Source organism: Patella vulgata, chromosome 4, assembly GCF_932274485.2.
Source record: "Patella vulgata chromosome 4, xgPatVulg1.2, whole genome shotgun sequence".
Lineage (NCBI taxonomy): Eukaryota > Metazoa > Mollusca > Gastropoda > Patellidae > Patella > Patella vulgata.
In genome coordinates this window covers 85,983,325-86,002,953 of record NC_065882.2, presented here as the reverse complement: position 1 = coordinate 86,002,953, position 19,629 = coordinate 85,983,325, and the positions used below count along the sequence as shown (strand labels likewise).

Below are 19,629 nucleotides of genomic sequence, written 5' to 3'. Positions count from 1 at the left end.
TTGAACTCTATATAGGGCTGTACGGTATTCAACTCTATAGATCATTGTGTATTTGATTGTGCTTGATCTGAACACTTGTTTTTAATTGTGTATGATCTGAACACTTGTTTTTAATGTGTATGATCTGAACACTTGTTTTTAATTGTGTTTGATTTTAAACTGTGCTTGATTGTGTTTTGTGTTAAACTGTGTATTTCATTGTGTATGATGTTAAAATGTGTATTTGATTGTGTTTTGTGTTAAACTGTGTATTTAATTATGCATGATTTTAAACTGTGCTGGATTGTGATTTGTGTTAAACTGTGCTTGATTGTGATTTGTGTTAAACTGTGTATTTGGTTGTGTTTTGTGTTAAACTGTGTATTTAATTATGCATGATTTTAAACTGTGCTTGATTGTTTTTTGTGTTAAACTGTGCTTGATTGTGATTTGTGTTAAACTGTGTATTTGGTTGTGCGTGATCTTAAACTATGTATTTGTGTATATGGTGCTAAAGTTTAAACTCTGTATTGACTGTGTGTTAAAGTATCTTAGACCATGTATAGCATTATGTGTATGATATTATATATTATAGTTTATGTTATTGTGTACGTGTATCATTTGTTAATACCTGTTCGGCTATATATATATGTATGTTTTAGATTAAATTATCCATGTTATCTGTACATGTCTCGCCCGGCTGACTGTCAATCATGTTGGGACAAAAGAAGAATGAATTATTTCTGTATTATATACTAAATGTATCTAATATCAAATCCATCTAATATCATATTACATTCGCTATCTATTATCTATTTTTCATCCTCGTCTATTAATAAGATCCACACTCTGTACTTACATCATAAATACTTGTTGCATGGCCAGAGAAATTTTACTTTCCATAGATTCAAAGCGTCCAGGTAACATTTGCAGTTTACGGAAAATACTTGGAAATTAAGTTTTTATACACCCACATTTTCATGCATTATATCGTCGCCCCTGTTCGTACAGACAATATAGAGGTGACCATTTTTATCCTAGTTTGACGAAACTTGATATCTATGTTTATATCCCAAAGATTCTCGTTCCTATTGATATTGGCGTGGATTAAACTCAGTTTTCCCTCATTTCTCTGTCTTGCATCTAAATAAAATCTATTTAAGTCACCATCATCTAACCCATTCATTTTACACCATGGGTCCCCCCTTGTCAGTGGTGCAGGGCAGAGGGTCTGACAAGGGATAATGTCTAGTCGTTCGGATGGCACGTAAAACCTATGTCCCGTGAACACATTGGCGTGCATGTAAAAGATCCCTTGACAGTTGGAATTTGATTTAAGAGTAGGCGGTAGCACCACTGACCAGGAAAAATTCTCTCATAGAACACTGCATGACATCCCTCATCATAGCACACTGTATGTCATTAGCCCAGTAGGACTTTAAACCCCAGTTTCATTTCTATCGTTTCTTTATTCTTTTAGCTGATGTGATCTTGTAGAGAATATAGGGATGGGAATAATATGCTGTAAAAAGGGGCCAGTTACCCCAAGTCCCCGTAAACCCCTCCGTTCCCTCCCTTCAGCTGTAGAACTCAATGGAGGGGGAGGTCAGTTATCTCCACCTCGTCCTCTACCTGTTAACGACGTACAGGTACATGTACAAGCGATCACCATAGGTATGTTATAATTTCTAATAACCCCTCGCTTTTTTTTTTGATAACCTTCTTTTATCATTACAGCTTCTTTAACATGGGTAACGAGTGCTGTAAGTTTGGTCACAGGCCAGGTAAATCAGCCACACTGCCATCTGTGGGGGTTTTAAACGGTGGGGCTGGGTCCCCGTCACCCACCTCACCCAATGATGTCTCAATCGCTATGACAGCCTTGCGACCCTTACCCCCTCCACCACCTGAAACAGGTTTGTATAAATTAATTGTTAATAAATATAATCAAGACTATGTTGTCATGGTTACATGACTGGTAACGTACAGGGAGGTTGACTGAGAGAATTTAATTTCAGAGCTTGAATGAATACCCTGCATTGTCATCACTGCCACTGCCATTGTCAGATGAACTGTGCTCAAGAATTATGATATTGATATGTTAGAAATTATCTGCCTTATCAATAACCTTGCTACTGCTAATTAATCATTGAAATTTATTTGCCTCCTATTTTTAATTTCAATCTCGTTTCCCCATCTTCCAAGTAGCTTAATAACACAATATGATAAACGATTTATTATTTTTGACCAACACCACCCCCCCGCTTTCCCCACCACCACATTTTACATTTTAAATTTAAATTTAAAAAAATAACAAATCTTTTTTTTTTTGCAGAATTTTTTATTTCATTTAAATTTTGTTATACATGATAATAAAAGTGGTAATATTACGTTTCAGTGGGAAGTCCATTTTTTTAGAAAATGAAGTTTTATATTACTGGCTGGGGGGAGGAGGGGAGGGGGGAGCATGCTCATATTATTATGGGATACATTTTCAAAACAAGACATGGCAGAATTTTAAAGATGCTTTATTTAAGAGTTAAATCGACTTATCTGGTGAGCATGTGCAATAAATACCATCGGTGTAGACTGGAAAAACCAGACGCTAAAGATTGCCATTCACATGAGACTTCTGGGATATTTCGCTGAACATAACTGATTTGAAATTAGAGTAAAAACAGAAACGATTGAATGTAAATCAGTTTATCTACATTCATATTACAGTATTATATGCGTTGCTACCCATTTGTGTCAATTTCTAGGTGCCAAAGAATAGAGACTTAGCTCCTTTAAACTGAGAACTATAGAGTGGGATAAACCTGCCATTGTTATTACAATATTTTAATTACGATATTAACAAAATAAATCAATTGAATTTATTGTGAAGCGTTATATGAGTTTATTTTATTTCCTGGTTGAAATTTGATATTATAATATTTAGTTACGTTATTGAATAGAGTTAGATTATATTGAGGAAAAATTGATTTTGACTATTATTAAATAAACGTACAAATTGCCTAATATAGATGCTGATATAAACCACAATACCATGAAATACCATTAAATTTAAAAATTTAAATAAATAAATTTGATAAATTAAAGACACATAATGTGAGATTTAGATAAAGACCTGACTGTTCTTGCTATAATAATTCAAAAAAACATAATGAAAAATAAAAAAATTATAAGTTTTATTCAAATTACTTTATTCTGAATGAAGTTGTGACTGTTTGAAGATATAGTGTAGTTGATTCATTATCATAGCAATGGATGTTTTAATCCATTTAAATCTCAGCCATTCGATAATCTACAAGATTGATTATAGTCTTGCTATGTTCAGAAATTTCAATATGATAATTTATATAACATTTGAAGCTGTAAGAAAGACGCGATAAAACTGACGGCAACTAACGGCAACTGACAGCTTATGTCGTACGACTGAATTTATTCACGACTTGACGCAACCACGAGCAACCAGTTGATAATAGTCGTAAGCGCGCTCATGTCACCTGGCGTCAGTTCAAGAATCGGGGCTACAACTGATCACTTGACCGACACATGATAACCTTCAAAATGGCCTTATTCCACTTGTCACCCACGGTTGTTACCGTCTCCCTGGATACCATGTGACTAAATAACTGAATCTTATTGGCTACGTCAGCGAAGCGCCGACTTAAGCCAGTCGTAGGCGCGCTCATGTCGCTTGCGACTAGGGACAACTAGTTGTCTCCAGTTGTAGGAGTAGAACATGTGTGACTCAGAGAAACTGGAGACGACTGGACGGCGACTGGTTGCCGTCCGACTTACACCAGTCATAACTTAAGAGCGCTCAGCTCGCCCAGGTAGTCACGACTGATCAGTTCCAGTTGATCGTAAACCAGTCGCTGATTTCGAGTCTCTGTAGGTGTTATCGCGTCGTAGGGCGACATAAGCTAGGCTTAAGGTACCCATCATGTTCTTCTTGGGGGCGATGCTTGTCGAAAAAAGCCTAAGGCTCTGCAAATTTAAGTATTATCGACATGAAACTTGGCATGTTTGTTCTTTCAAAATTACGTATCAAAATTCCAATATGGTGGTGATGATGTCATCTTCGTTTCTTGGTCCAAACATGTTGAGTTCTATCATACTAGTTTTGAACTTTAAAAATACTAGGAATAATCGAATAAATAAATGTATAAATTGACGTAGATGCCCATATATTGTAATGTATAAATTGACTATTGTAGATGCCTATATTGTACGTGTTATGTCCATATTGGACAAGCTATGTACTATGCCTATAATGTACGTGCTATGAATTTATAAATTGAATTTTGTAGATGTCTATATTGTACATGCTATGTCCATAATGGACAAGCTATATTGTACGTGCTATGAATGTATAAATTGACTGTTTTAGATGCCTATATTGTACGTGCTATGTATGACTTTGAGGGAATGAATGAAGATGATTTACCATTTAAAAAAGGTGACAGACTAGAGATTGATGAAACAAGGTAGGTCGGGATTATCTTCTATTTAAATTTTTAAAGAATTCACAGTAATTGGTGAAACATGAAAGTGTCATTTGGATTGATTTTAATATGATTATTTTTGTTTGGATCATTTGAATTGTTTTTGTGAAGACTAAGTTTAAAGGTGTGTGCTCTAATATTCTCTTGTGTCTATATCGGGGGGGGGGGGGGATCACGGTGGCTAAGTGGGCAAGACGCTGGCTCGCTAGCCTGGAGGTCGGGTGTTCGATCCCTGCATTGGCCGAGAAAGTTCATCCAGATTTTCCGGCGTGGTTCTCCCTTGTCAGTGATGCAGCAAGGAGGGGCTGACAAGGAAAGCTGTCTAGTCGTTCGGATGGGACGAAAAACCGAGGTCCCGTGTACATATTGGTGTGCACGTAAAAGATCCCTTGGCAGTTGGAGTTCGATATAAGAGTAGGCCGTAGTGCCGCTGTCCGGGCAAAATTTCCCTCATAGCACACTGTATGGCGTATGCCCGTCTTCATTAGCCCAGGTTAGGAGCAGAATAGTAGGACGTTAAACTCCATTTCATTTCATTTCTATATCGGGGGAGGTGGGGAATGGTTAACATGTGCGTGTTGCATCATAAGGTCTGTCGTTGAGTCAACTGGCATGGTTTCGATTCCCCGGTTGTACGTGACAAGGAGTAGGGTCGCCTGTCCAACCTCGTGGGTTTTCTCCAGGCCCTTCAGTTTCCTCCCACAGCTAAAGACCACTACGTGCAAGCATATTATGGAAATAAAATTGTACCATATGTTAGTCCCAAAATGACCTAGTTACTCTCTCTCTCTCTCTCTAATAAACAGAATGATTTTGATTTGTGCTAGGGAGCCACTGTGACTCGGTGAGTAACCTCTGGCAAACTAACAAGGGGGTTTCGAGAAAGGTCATCAGGATTTTCTGGCGTGGTTGCTCCTTGTCAGTGGCGCAAGACAGAGGGCCTGGCAAGGGAACATGTATAGTAGTTTAGATCAGACAAAAAAACGAGGTCCTGTGTACACATTGGCATGCAGGCTAAAGATCCCTTGACAATTGGAATTCAGTATAAGTGTAGGCCACTGTGCAGGCAAAATTTCCCTCATAGCACACTATATGACGTACGCTCGTCTTCATTAGCCCAGTCGGAGCAGAACAGTAGGACAAAAGATGTTGGCTGAGAAAGCTCATTGAGATTTTTCACTGATTTTTCTTCTTGTCCAGAAAGAGGCTCTAGTTGTTGGGATGGGACAAAAGAGTGACATATCGACCACGCACTTTAGCAAAATGAAATGAAATGGAACACCCGACCTCCAGGCTAGCGAGCCAGCGTCTTACCCACTTAGCCATGTGATCCCCCCACTTAAGCAAAACTTTGACAGTTGCATAAAGCATTCATTGAAGAGCGGACTAAAAGCTGCTGTCCAGGTAAAATTTATCTCAAAGACTGTATGTAAAAAGCCGGTGTTCATTAGCCTAGTTGGTGTCGAAAATCAGAATTTTAAACTTTATTTGATTTATTTCAGTCAAACAGGTGATTGGTGGGTAGCAACACATTTAAGAACGAAACAGAAAGGTTATATACCCAGTAATTACGTTTGTCAAGATGATAATTCACCACAAAGTCAGGAGTAAGTAGAAATATTATTTTATTACAGCATTTCTAGCCTCTCTAACATAAATAATATAAAATTAAAGAATCCCAGCTCAACAGAATACCCAACAGATTTGTAGAAGTAGAAGATTGTTTAATGGGTCGACGTTTCGGGTGCAATACCCTTTATCAAGATAAATTATTGAAATAAAATTGAACCATATGTTAGTCTCGAAATGACCTATATCACGCAATGTCTTAAGCTCAAGACCATTAAACAAGATAAAGGGTATTGCACCCGAAACGTCGACCCATTAAACAATCTTCTACTTCTACAAATCTGTTGTGTATTCTGTTGAGCGGGGATTCTTTAATTTTATTTTACTACTCTGTCCCGCCGGTATCATCTTTTGATCCAGTCTCCACGCAGATGTATCAACCTGTCCAGCTTTAATTACTCTCTAAGGGAGTGTTGCCGTACCCTTTTCCTGTTTCCATAAATGATATAACTTTAACATGTCCCAATTAGTCGAGCGTTAAGACCACTGGATACACGATTATATCACTCAATAACACATTCTACAGTAGTGTGATAAAGTTCGTAATCTACTGAGCGATATCTCCTAAAGAGATATGGCTTTGCATGAATTTGATTGGTCAATTAAAAAAGAACTACTTTTTATATCAAAAAGAAACCACTTTTTGGATCCAGTAACATTGTTGCAGGAAAGTTCTCAATTACCATAAATGTGTTTGCTTCGTCGTGTTTTTGACCTTAATTAAAAGAAACACCAGGTCAATATTTAGGACTTTGCATTGGGAGACTTGCTGTCAAAAAATGATGTATCACTACGCCATAATGTAATCTGGTTGAGTAAAATTAAATGTATACCAAAGAATTATATTTATTTATTTGTGTGTGTAAGAAAGGATTGGGTGATAAATAAAATCAACACTCGTCGATAAAGTAAAAAAAGACTCCACTTATTCTCTATATATCAAATAGGTTTCCTCCCACTGCTAAAGATCCCTACATGCAAGCAAATTATTGAAATAAAATTGAACCATATGTTAGTCTCGAAAGGACCTAGTTTGTGTTGAGTGGACGTTAAACCCCATTTCTCTCTCCCCCTCTGTGTCTCCCAATTGAAAATTGCCAATAAAGTAAGCATGTTTTAATGAATGATGGATTCTCTCTCATTTATCCAGGAGTTTTAATTTATAAGTAATTGTAGTTTTGAAGATTGTCAAGTTAAAATGGTAAACACAGTTTCATTAAGTGTGGTTTAATTGTCGAGAGCGAGACATCAAGTAATATATTGAAACAGCACGAGGAGCGTCAGTCCCAAGCTGTTGTTTCAATATATTACGCAATATCTCAAGACCATTAAACAACTTAAAATACAGACACTTGCACATGCTTTGCAAACAAATACGTCACACAGGTCCAAAATTTCAACTAGTATAAATAATGTATAATTGCCCGTACCATAAGGCAACACAAATAAAATAACTTGTTTCTCGGGCACCGCCCGCACGCAAAATTGGTTGCGCGTGCAGTCTATTTATTAGTCTTGATGAAAAAAAATAAATAAATAACGCCCGCCCGCACATCGACAAGCAAGTCGTAAAAAAAATATCCTGCATGTACCTACATCCGCCATACATGTATATCTATTCAAATGTATTAAAACTGATTCAGATGAACATGCTGTCTTTTTTATCCGAACAATGGCGAAGTTTGGCAGATTTGCCTTTTTTATTGATATCGAAAGAACCTCCATTTTGTATCACGTGATATTAATTACCTCCCCTGATAAACTAGAATTTGATTCGTGTTAAAAGTCATTGGCGACAATATTTCAATCATTCGATCGTAATCGGCTCATTATTGTTTGGAAAATCCTATTGATAAAATAATGAACCGTAGAACAGGTTAATTAATTATAGCTAAGAATACGATACGATGACGATAGTCGTCATAATGCATACCTTAGAAACTGGGTCATTATTAGCACATTTACGGTAGTTTCGATAATCCGGAAAATAATAATTGGATTACCGATTTGATGGTTTTACTGACCAGTTGTTAGTTAGATTTAAATAGTCATTCAATATAAACACCGGATAGAACACCGGATATCCTGAGAAACACACCGAATATCCCAAGAAACAGTATTTCCGGCAATCTCCAATACCGATGACACGGTGTGACATGCATTGGTTGGAATTCGGTAAATAATTATAAATAAACCGGCGATACTAGATTTAGTTTTAAATACTGTTTACCATGATTATTATTTTTGATACACCTGGTGAAAGAGGCTTAGTTTTTAAAAATATTGTTGTCTTTATGGAGGGCTATTACATAGTCGTATGGAATTTTATTTTAAACCAATTTCAATTATGTGAATTAAATATGGAAAATTATTTTCCTTTCAGTCAGTGTTCAGTCTCAGTGTTTTAGTAGACTTGATTTTGGGTTTATGTTTTAAGTATGTACAATAAAGTTGAATATAACGGAAAGCAAAAACGTAAACAAGTAATGACTTTCTCATTTAAAAAAAAAAAAAAGAAAGACCGCCCTCCCGCCCCAACAATTTTCAGCAATAGCCAAATTTTATTTTGCACCATCAATGAGTAAAAAAAAAAAAAGAAACCGCCCTCCCTCCCTACAGTTTCAGCTGTCAGTTGCCCGAGAAACAAGACATTTATTTTGTGTGGCCTAATGTTACATAATGTATAATGTTAATAATTGTGTATTTTAAAACTGTATAATGTTAATAATTGTGTATTTTAAAACTGTATAATGTTAATAATTGTGTATTTTAAAACTGTATAATGTTAATAATTGTGTATTTTAAAACTGTATAATGTTAATAATTGTGTATTTTAAAACTGTATAATGTTAATAATTGTGTATTTTAAAACTGTATAATGTTAATAATTGTGTCTTTTAGTTGGTTGTATGATGGATTCTCTCTATTAGCCAGGGATTTTAATTCATTATAGATGTAAAATGTTAATAATTGTGTCTTTTAGTTGGTGGTATGATTTTGATAGAAGAGAATCAGATAAGATGTTATTATTAGCTGGTAATCCAAAGGGTACATTCTTAGTCCGTGAAGCCACAGGTGAGTTATTTATACAGGTGTCACCTCCCACTCGTTTTCTAGTTAAACAGGTACTGGACTCACTAACCTAGAGGTCTGAGGTTTTTACCTGCAGGGCTGGCCACGAATAAATTGATGTTGTTTGCGTGAGCACACATTTTGTAACATTGTTTCAATATCAAATCATAAGGAAATTGCTATTCTTGGCACAGAGTTTGCAGTAAACATGTGTGAACATCGCTTTCTGTTTTTGACAGTCATAGTCATACGACTCTTCTTTAAAACCAATCTCCGTATGGATTTCTTCACCCCACGACATAAATGTGGATACATAAATGTGGATAGGGCAATCAGGTTTCCTTTGGCCATTATTACGCTATGATTGAAAATTATACGACTGCACAATAATGGAATAAAAACCGAAGTTCTGATAAAATAAGAAATACTGATAAATATAAGTTTGAAACGTGTTTATTTAGCGTGAATGCCGGATGTAAACATTCTTTACTTTAGACTCGATTATCACGCGTTTGTTACTGGTGTTCGTGGGAAAACCAGTCATGACGTCAGGTCTCAAGTGTATTTTTAGTAACATGAGTGGCGAGTAACTTCATTAGCCAATCAAATTTAAGGAGGAAATGCCGCGTGCAGCTCGGTGAATCTCAGTTTGACAGACGAATTTATGACGTTAATGACACTGTCGGGTTAGTTTCGGCAATAAACTTATCAATATTTTGATTATTTTTACAGGTTTTTCTTAAAATTTTGCGCGAGCAACGAACCGCTCGCGTAAATGTAGATTTACGCGATCACAGCGCGAGCGCGAGCAACTGCTCACATCTCGTGGCAAGCCCTGACCTGGTATTCATCCTGAGAATGGTTTCACTTGTCTGTGGAGCAGGACAGAGGACATGACAAGGAATAAAACCTAGTTGTTCTGATTGTATGAAAAACTGAGATCCTGTGTATGCTGTTATCCCTCATATCACACTGCATACAGTATGCCCATCATTATTTGACTAGGATTTTTTGTGTTTTTTTAAAATATATTTGGGGGGTTGGATGGCTGAATGGTTAGCGTGCGCGCGCTGTACCATAAAGTCTGTCATTGAGTCGACTGGCGTGGTTTCGAATCCCCGGTTGTACGTGACAAGGAGTAGGGTCGCCTGTCCAACCTCGTGGGTTTTCTCCGGGTCCTCCGGTTTCCTCCCACTGCTAAAGACCCCTATGCGCCAGCGAATTATTGAAATAAAATTAAACCATATGTTAGTCCCGAAATGACCTAGTTGTGTCGAGTGGACGTTAAACCCCATTTCTCTCTCTCTCTTAAATATATTTATTTTCCATCATTCATACATTATATACCCCGAATTATACTACACAGTAAACCCCCCAACAAACTACATGGATACTGGTATGACAAACCTTACTGACGACAGTTAACAGGGAAAAGCTCAGCTGAAAAGACCTTCAAAATTTGTTCATCTATCTTGAACTTTGTCACCTAGTATAAATTGTTCTTTTTCAAAATAGTATAATAATTCTTTTTTAAATACATTCAGAATTGGTTTATTTTCTCTAAGCCTTTGTTTATATATGTGTAACTTAGCTAAACTATATATCAAATTTGGAATTTTATTATCATCAGTATCAATGCCAAATAAACATGTTATCAAGGTGATATCAAAATCATTGTTTGGCTTTAGTTTAATCCAGGTTCCTAGTTGACTAGTTGCTGGGGAACAGTTGGACATGAAACACCCATACATTCATTCATTCATTCTCAGATTTTCATCCCAATTATTAGATTTCTTTGCTGTTCTACTTCTAAAACTAAATAATTTTTCATTCCTTGCAAGCTCTATTGTCACTGATTGTATTAAAGTTACAATACCACTCTTATTGTAACTGAATAATATGTCCCAATCTTTATTCTGGTCAACAAATTGTATTATTTTACAATATTCCAATTAATTGATGATACAAATTTCATCTTAACACACCTAATTTAAAAAAATTGGAAAAATTCAACTAAATGATTTAAAAAGCCTGACGTAAAGCTTTTCAAATGTGACTTGGATTTAAAAATATTTTTGAACCCTTTGGACAAGTAAAATAGGATTTAATGGATAATTTACACAACAGGTAGGACACTAACACATCTAGTACTTAGAATAAGGCTATTTTTTATTTTCTGGAGCTGTCAAGCCAGCAAGAGTGTTATTGTCCCTTTAAGGGAATCGGTAGGCCTATATAGAATAATTCTTAGTGTAATTATCATATCATCTTCACCAGAAGCCTTGATCTCGCTTTAACTCCGTACATCTTATCAAACCCTTCACGTAATACCTGGCATATTTCGGCACTTATTTCCACTGGCTATAGACCCAGCTGGGGAGCCTATCAGATTCCTCGATCATTGTGAATACCAAGTCTCACGCTTTCCGGCTAAAATGTCGACCTTTGGTGATCAAGTTGCAGAGTTCAAGGTTCGTTCAATGTGAAGATTTCCGCGAAGGTTGCCATGTTTGATTGAGTGTGTTTGTGTCACAGCCTCTGATTGGACGCTACTGTTCACCTATCTTCGGTAAAGGGAGATAACGTAGCTATAAGTTTGGGAACTGCAAAGCAGTGTAGTAATGTCTAGATGTTGTAAAACCCGTTGTCATTGCTTCATAAATATGGCATCACATATTATCAAGTAATTGTTGTGTAAATTAAAAACACTTATATGGATATACTACTTCTGAATTTATTAACATGCTACATTTCGATACACATACAGATATCGTTAACACAAATGTGGTGCAATATATAGATAACAATTGGAAAACCATATAACAGATTAGTAATAAATTCATAAGTAGTATATCCATATAAGTGTTTTTAATTTGTGAAATCTACCTCTATATGTCTTATAAGGAAAATGTTATTTATTTCGGATAAATCATCATATATATTATCAGATAGATGTTGTGTATTTCGGATAAATCATCATATATATTATCAGATAGATGTTGTGTATTTCGGATAAATCATCATATATATTATCAGATAGATGTTGTGTATTTCGGATAAATCATCATATATATTATCAAATAGATGTTGTGTATTTCGGATAAATCATCATATATATTATCAGATAGATGTTGTGTATTTCCGTATATAAATTTTGTGTTGTGTATTTCCAATATATAAATGTTTTTGTTTTATTTCAGATAAATCTTCGTATGTATTATCCGTACGAGACACAGAGAAGACAACAGGAGATCCTTGTGTTAAACATTACAGAATTCGCAAAATGGACAGTGGAGGATTTTTTATTAGTCCAAAACGTACTTTCAAATCTATGGTAGATTTAATCGAAAACTATAAAGGTAATTATTTTATAAATGGTTTGGGGGATTGAATGGTTAGCGTGCTCGCGCTGTATCATCAAGTCTGTCATTGAGTCGACTGGCGTGGTTTCGAATCCCCAGTTGTACGTGACAAGGATTAGGGTCGCCTGTCCGACCTTCGTGGATTTTCTCCGGGTCCTCCGGTTTCCTCCCACTGCTAAAGACCCCTACGCGCAAGCGAATTATTGAAATAAAATTAAAACCATATGTTAGTCCCGAAATGACCTAGTTTGTGTCGAGTGGACGTTAAACCCCATTTCTCTCTCTCTCTTTATAAATGGTTTAATTGAAAATAGCCGATATTGCATTTAGTGGCTATTTAATATTGAAATGGCTATATATATCTCTCTGAGTTAGGAAATATTGACTTGAATTATCTCCCTTTATGTATCAAACATGCACAACAAAATATAGACAATGTAAATAATTAAAAAAACAGCTCAATTTGATACACAATCCCAGGAAAGATATAAAACTTTAACAGAGAACAGGAAGTGTGTTGATAGAAGTAAATATTATAAATGGAACACAAGAATTTGTAAATATGTTGTTGAAATTATGTAAACCCAGCATGAACAAACACAAAATGAGAAAAACAAAGATCACATGATTCTTTTACAAAATGTCTGTCCAACCTTGTGGGTTTTTTCCAGGTTCTCTGGTTTCCTCTCATCCCTAAAGACCCTTACGCGCCAGTGACTTAATGAAATAAAATTGAACCCTTTATTGAATTGTGCTACAGAATCAGTTCCTATAGAAGTCTTTATAACAATGACAAATTATACATGTTTTTTTATTCTAGATGTATACCAAGAGCTATATGGAGATTGTTATTATTATTCTATTCATGTTTTCAGAAAACCATGATGGTCTATGTTGTCAGCTGAGTGGGGCATGTCCTAGAATTAGACCATCTGTTCAGTTCCGAGAATTAGAAGTCAATCGAGATGCCATAAAATTAATGGAGAGGCTGGGTGCTGGTTGTTTTGGGGAAGTATTTAAAGGTAATTTCATCATTAAAACTCTTTGTATTTATCAGGGTTCCCGCGGTCCTTGAAAATCCTTGAATATCCTTAAATTTAAAATTTCATTTTCAAGGTCTTGAATTTCGCGGAAATAGGAAAATATCCTTGAATTTCAGTTGAGATCCTTAATTTTGTTTCAAATGTCTTCAATTCCTTTTAAATATGAGATTATAACGATAGTTGGTAATGTTTTGGTTATTTTTAAGATGAAAAATTGTAACTTTAGGCCAAAAAATGTCCTTGAAAATCCTTGAATTTGACGTATATTTATTCTTGAATATCCTTGAAAAAATTTTGACGAAGCCGCGGGAACCCTGTTTATGTATTTATACATCCATATGTTTGGCACAATATAGCCCAGTTGGAGCTGACCTGTCATAAAACTCCATTTCATTCCTTCCTTCATTTACTCAGAATTACTATACCCGTTATATATACCTTGTAGATGCTCTACAGGTCGTAGTTTTACAGATTGTTTTGCTAGTCCTTAAGATAAGTTCTATCAAAATCCTGACCCTGCCATCAATGTTGTCAATGTTGTACATAGTTATTCCCCCTGATCAGTTCTGTCAAAATTATTAAACGTTATTGTTGTGTTTAATTATTGCCTCTAACCCACAAAACTTGAAAGCCACTCTTGGAGCTAATGGTGGTTGTATGTTCGTTGTGTGGCAACGCTATGCTTTATTTGCTGATTTGCTGTGATACTTGAGTTCTCTGAAGCTAGGCACTGCGAAAAAATCACTTAAATTGTAAATTGAATCTGGGAACCAGCATTAAGTGTCCACTACACCGTGTCTGTAATGATATGGGGGGTTGGATGGCCGAATGATTAGCATGTCTGTCATTGAGTCAACTGGCGGGGTTTCGATTCCCCGGTTGTACGTGACAAGGAGTAGGGTCGCCTGTTCAACCTTGTGGGTTTTCTCCGAGTCCTCCGGTTTCCTCCCACTGCTAAAGACCCCTACGCGCATGCAAATTATTGAAATAAAATTGAACCATATGTTAGTCCAGATTGGACGTTAAAACTTTACTCAAAATGACAAGCAAACTAACAATAAGGGAAGCACCCCATGAAAAAAAAGAGGAATATTTCCCAAACGTACTCTAAGACAAGTTATATATTTTCAGGAAAACTGCGAAATGTTGTTGATGTGGCCGTGAAAACTCTGAAAAAGGGCACCATGTCGGCTGATGCCTTTCTCACAGAAGCCAAATTGATGCATCGTTTACGTCATCGAAAATTAGTAGCATTAATGGCCGTGTGTTCACAATCCGAACCTATTTGGATCATCACAGAATTCATGGTTCATGGTTCCCTTCTAGATTATTTACGCAATGATGTGGGAAAAAATGTCCGGTTTCCAATTTTAATAGAAATGGCATCACAGGTTGGTTAATATGTTTTGTATATATTTTGATATTGAAAGCCGGGTTCTTACTTCGCATGGTGAAAGATGTATTAATCAGAGCTTGGCTGTTATCTTTTGTGGGTGGGGTGTTGATTGCCGAATGGTTAGCGCGTTGTATCATAAAGTCTGTCATTGAGTCAACTGGCATGGTTTCGATTCTCAGTTTGTACGTGACAAGGAGTATGGTCGTCTGTGAAACCTCAAGTATTTTCTCCGGGTCCTCTGGTTCCCTCCCACTGTTAAAGACCCCTCCCACTGTTAAAGACCCCTCCCACTGTTAAAGACCCCTACACTCAAGTGAATTATTGAAATAAAATTGAACCATATATTAGTCTTAAAATGACCTGGTTGGTGTCGAGTGGATGTTAAACCACATTTCTCTCATGAATAATTCCTGCTGCTGATAGAATGGAGAACAGGCTACTCTTTCAAATACATTTTACATAAAATGATCTAACTGCAGACAAGAAATTAAATGCCATTTCTTGGTGTATTATTATTATTATTATTTACAGTGCTTATATAGCGCTTATCTAAAACATTACTCTAAGTGCTTTACAATGCATAAAATCACATAAAATCCACAACAAAAAATGCATATATATATATATATAAAGTCATATATAAGAATCGTGAAAAAATAAAAATTATTCATTAAAAATAATTTAAAATTATTAAAAGATTAATAGATAAATATGATAAATAAAAATATACACAAATAGCGTTCATTTATTGACTATTTGAAAAAGCCTGTCTGAATAAGAAAGTCTTAAGGTTTTTCTTGAAAGCATTCACAGATTTAATGTTTCGTAGTGTGTTTGGTAAGTCATTCCACAAAACGGCGGCCCCTCTATCAAACCATCTCTCTCTGTATGTTATTGTTGTGACCTGTATTCTAACTATTATTGGGTGGCTAGGTGGTTAAGACGCTGGCTCGCTAGCCTGGAGGTCGGGTGTTCGATCCCTGCATTGGCCGAGAAAGTTCATCTGGATTTTCCGACGTGGTTTCCCCCTGTCAGTGGTGCAGAACGGAGGGCCTGACAAAGACAGCTGTCTAGTCCTTTGGATGAGACAAAAAACCGAGGTCCCGTGTATACATTGGAATGCACGTAAAAGATCCCTTGGCAGTTGGAATTCGATATAAGAGTAGGCGATAGTGCCGCTGCCCGGGCAAAATTTCCCTCATAGCACACTGTATGGCGTATGCCCGTGTTCATTAGCCCAGTATAGGAGCAGAACAGTAGGACGTTAAACCCCATTTCATTTCATTTCACTAACTATTATTCCAACCTTTCTATATTAGTTGTTCTATAATCTAATTATTAAACATAAATTATACACTATCCATGCCATCTTATGTGTCATGTGTTGGATTTTCACTGGATTTGAATCCGATTTGCTGCTCAACCCTCATTGATGATATAATCCAAAAATGGATAATCAAGACTATAGGAATGATAATCAAGACTAGGACTAAAATTCAAACGCTAATATCTCGGTTCAGAGTGGAGCAATTTGACTGAAATTTTCAACTTATTCCCTTTACATTATCTAGTTTTTATACACCCACATTTTCATGTGGACGTATATTGTCGTCGCCCCTGTCCGTCCTTCTGTCTGTCCATCCACAATTGTTTGTGGACACTCTACAGGTCACAAATCTTATCCGATTTTGACGAAACTTGAAATGTAAGTTTATAACGCAAAGATCTTGGTTCCTTAGCGCATAACGAATCAAAACTTCATGGATTATTGTTTGTACGAAAAATCACGTTTTTAGCTTGTGGACCCTATAGAGGTCACAATGTTTATCCGATTTTGTTGAAATCGGACCATAACTTCCTGAATTATGGCCCCTGATTGTACGAAAAATCACGTTTTTAGCTTGTGGACCCTATAGAAGTCATACTTTTTATCCCATTTAAAAAACTGTATTATTATATCACCATAACACCCTAAGGATGACTGAGTTCGAATTTCGTGAAAATCGGCCCAAAATTGACAGACAAAATGGCCGCCGTTCGTTCTCAAATAGCATAAAAATATGGTATATCAAGGTTGTGGACCCTATAGAGGTCGCAATTTTTATCCGATTTTGTTGAAACTTGAAATGTAAGTTTATAACACAAAGATCTTGGTTCCTTTCGATATTCACGCATATCGGACCGTAACTTCATGAATTATGGCCCCTTATTGTATGACAAATCGCGTTTTTAGCTTGTGGACCCTATAGAGGTCATAATTTTTATCCGATTTAAAAAAACGTATTATTATATCACCGTTACACCCGAAGGACGACTGAGTTGGAATTTCGTGAAAATCGGCCCAAAATTGACAGACAAAATGGCCGCCGTTCGTTCTCAAATAGCGTAAAAATATGATATATCAAGGTTGTGGACCCTATAGAGGTCACAATTTGAAACTTGAAATGTAAGTTTATAACACAAAGATCTCAGTTCCTTTCGATATTTGCGCATATCGAATTGTAATTTCCTGAATTATGGCCCTTGATTGTAGGAAAAATCACTTTCTTGTTAGCTTGTTCTCTATCCATCTCTCGAAAATGTTGGCGTATCCTGCCTGGCAACCGCTGGTTAACTATTATAGTGAGAACTGCCAGCGCTTTATATAATCTTCCATAATGTATCTTTAAGTAATGTAATAATCCATTGTTTGTTACAAAAATGTTCCAATTTCATGTCATTCTGGTTGTTCAACCTTAAAGACTTACATCTGTCAGGTAATAAATTTCTATCTAATGGCATTATTAGATATTTAAAAACAAAATGAAAGTAGATCTTCAAGCTTTAGTATTTATTTTAAACATTAAACTTTGTATTTACAGATTGCTGAAGGCATGGCGTATTTAGAAACAGAGAATTTTGTACATCGAGATTTACGTGCGGCAAATATTTTAGTGGGAGAACATTATGAAGTAAAAGTTGCTGATTTTGGCCTGGCTCGTATTTTACATGAGGAAGATATTTACGAAGCTACAGAAAGTAAGTTTTACCTTAAACTAAAGGGGCTGCGGTGGCTCGGTGAGCCAGACGTTGGCTCATTAACATGGAGATCCCTTGTTTAATCCTGATGTTGGCCGAGAAAGTTCCTCAGGATTTTCCTGCGTGGTTCCCCCTTGTCAGTGTTGCAGAACGGAGGATCTGGCAATTGACAACATATACTTGATTGACTTAATACACAGTGTTTAAGGTCATGAGACGAAGAAGCCTATTGATTTTCAACAATTTCCGATAATTACTGCCAGAGTTATGGCCATTGATTACTTTGAAAAATCTTGTGGACGCTCTAGATGCTAAAGTTATTTTCTGATTGACTTTAAATGTATACATAGTGTTCATGGTCATAAGACGAAGAAGCCTATTGATTTTTAACGATTTCTGATCATTACTGCCAGAGTTATGACCCTTGATCACTTTGAAAAATCTTGTGGACGCTCTAGCGGCTGAAGTTTATATCTGATTGCCTTAATACCGGAAGTATTATTGTACCTTCGTATACCAGAAGTATTAGGTTCCCCCTTGTCAGTGATGCAGGACGGATGGCCTGAAACGGACAGCTGTCTAGTTGTTCAGATGGGACGAAAAACTGAGATCCTCTGTACATATTGGTATGCACATAAAAGATCCCTTGGCAGTTGGAAGTCGATATAAGAGTAGGCCGTAGCGCCGCTGTCCGGGCAAAATTTTCCTCTTACAAGAGATTATCAAGATAATCAACATAGACTGACAGGTGTTTTATGCTCACAGATAATTGATTGGCGATTGCTTATCGGTTAACACCCACTGATTGAAGTCTGGATTATCCAGTGTTAATTGAACGCAAATCACGTGACAGGACCGCTGATTGATGTCGTAATTCCGAATATTCAGAATCTGTATTACTCAGAACTTTATTGGTTGGAGTAATAAGAAAATGACGACAGATTTCACAGAATGCTGTAGTATTCAGATGTCGGAAGTGACAGAGCCCACTGCAGTACGATTCTCCTCCACCTATTGTTTGAGAATATGACTAAAATCCTTTTTGCTTGTCTTTCAGATACCAAGTTTCCAATAAAATGGACAGCTCCAGAAGCAGCTTTAGATAGAAAGTTCAGTATAAAATCTGACGTTTGGTCGTTTGGTGTTTTGTTATATGAATTAAACACATTTGGTCGTGTGCCTTATCCTGGTAAATCATTAATAAACTTTCTTTTTAACAACAGTGGAGAGGCGAATAGTTCATGCGTTTGATCATAAGGCTTGTCAATGAGTCAAGTGGAGTGATTTCCCTTCATAATTCTACGGGACAGGGATTAGGTTCGCTTGTCCAATCTCATGGGTTTTCTCTTGGTGTTCTTGATTTCCTCCCAGAGCTAAAGACCCCCCTATAAGCAAACGAATTATTGAAATAAAAGAATCAAACCATGTTAGTCTTGAAATGACCTATGTTGTTTCGAGTGGAAGTTAAACCCCATTTTTCTCTCTATTTTAACAACAGAGGAGCTGCATAAGGTGCTCGCTCGCTAACCAGGAGGACTCGGGTTCGCTGCCGATGATTTCAAAAGGTCCGGGCAATGATTTTCCTTGTCAGTGGTGCAGTCGTGCAGGACGGAGGG

General features: G+C 36.5%; 1 protein-coding gene across 2 annotated transcripts in view; it reads left to right on the top strand.

Moving 5' to 3' along the window:
• The window catches only part of LOC126817258 (tyrosine-protein kinase SRK2), a 42,363-nt gene that overhangs the window by 14,540 nt on the left and 8,194 nt on the right, over window positions 1-19,629 (top strand). For both annotated transcript variants that reach the window (XM_050544067.2, XM_050544068.2), the window contains exons 2-10: window positions 1,717-1,895; window positions 4,379-4,475; window positions 5,996-6,100; window positions 9,106-9,197; window positions 12,395-12,553; window positions 13,432-13,578; window positions 14,731-14,990; window positions 17,857-18,013; window positions 19,071-19,202. In XM_050544067.2, the coding sequence (XP_050400024.1) occupies window positions 1,727-1,895; window positions 4,379-4,475; window positions 5,996-6,100; window positions 9,106-9,197; window positions 12,395-12,553; window positions 13,432-13,578; window positions 14,731-14,990; window positions 17,857-18,013; window positions 19,071-19,202 (1,318 nt within the window). In that variant the 5' untranslated portion in view covers window positions 1,717-1,726. The remainder of the gene's footprint in view (window positions 1-1,716; window positions 1,896-4,378; window positions 4,476-5,995; window positions 6,101-9,105; window positions 9,198-12,394; window positions 12,554-13,431; window positions 13,579-14,730; window positions 14,991-17,856; window positions 18,014-19,070; window positions 19,203-19,629) is intronic.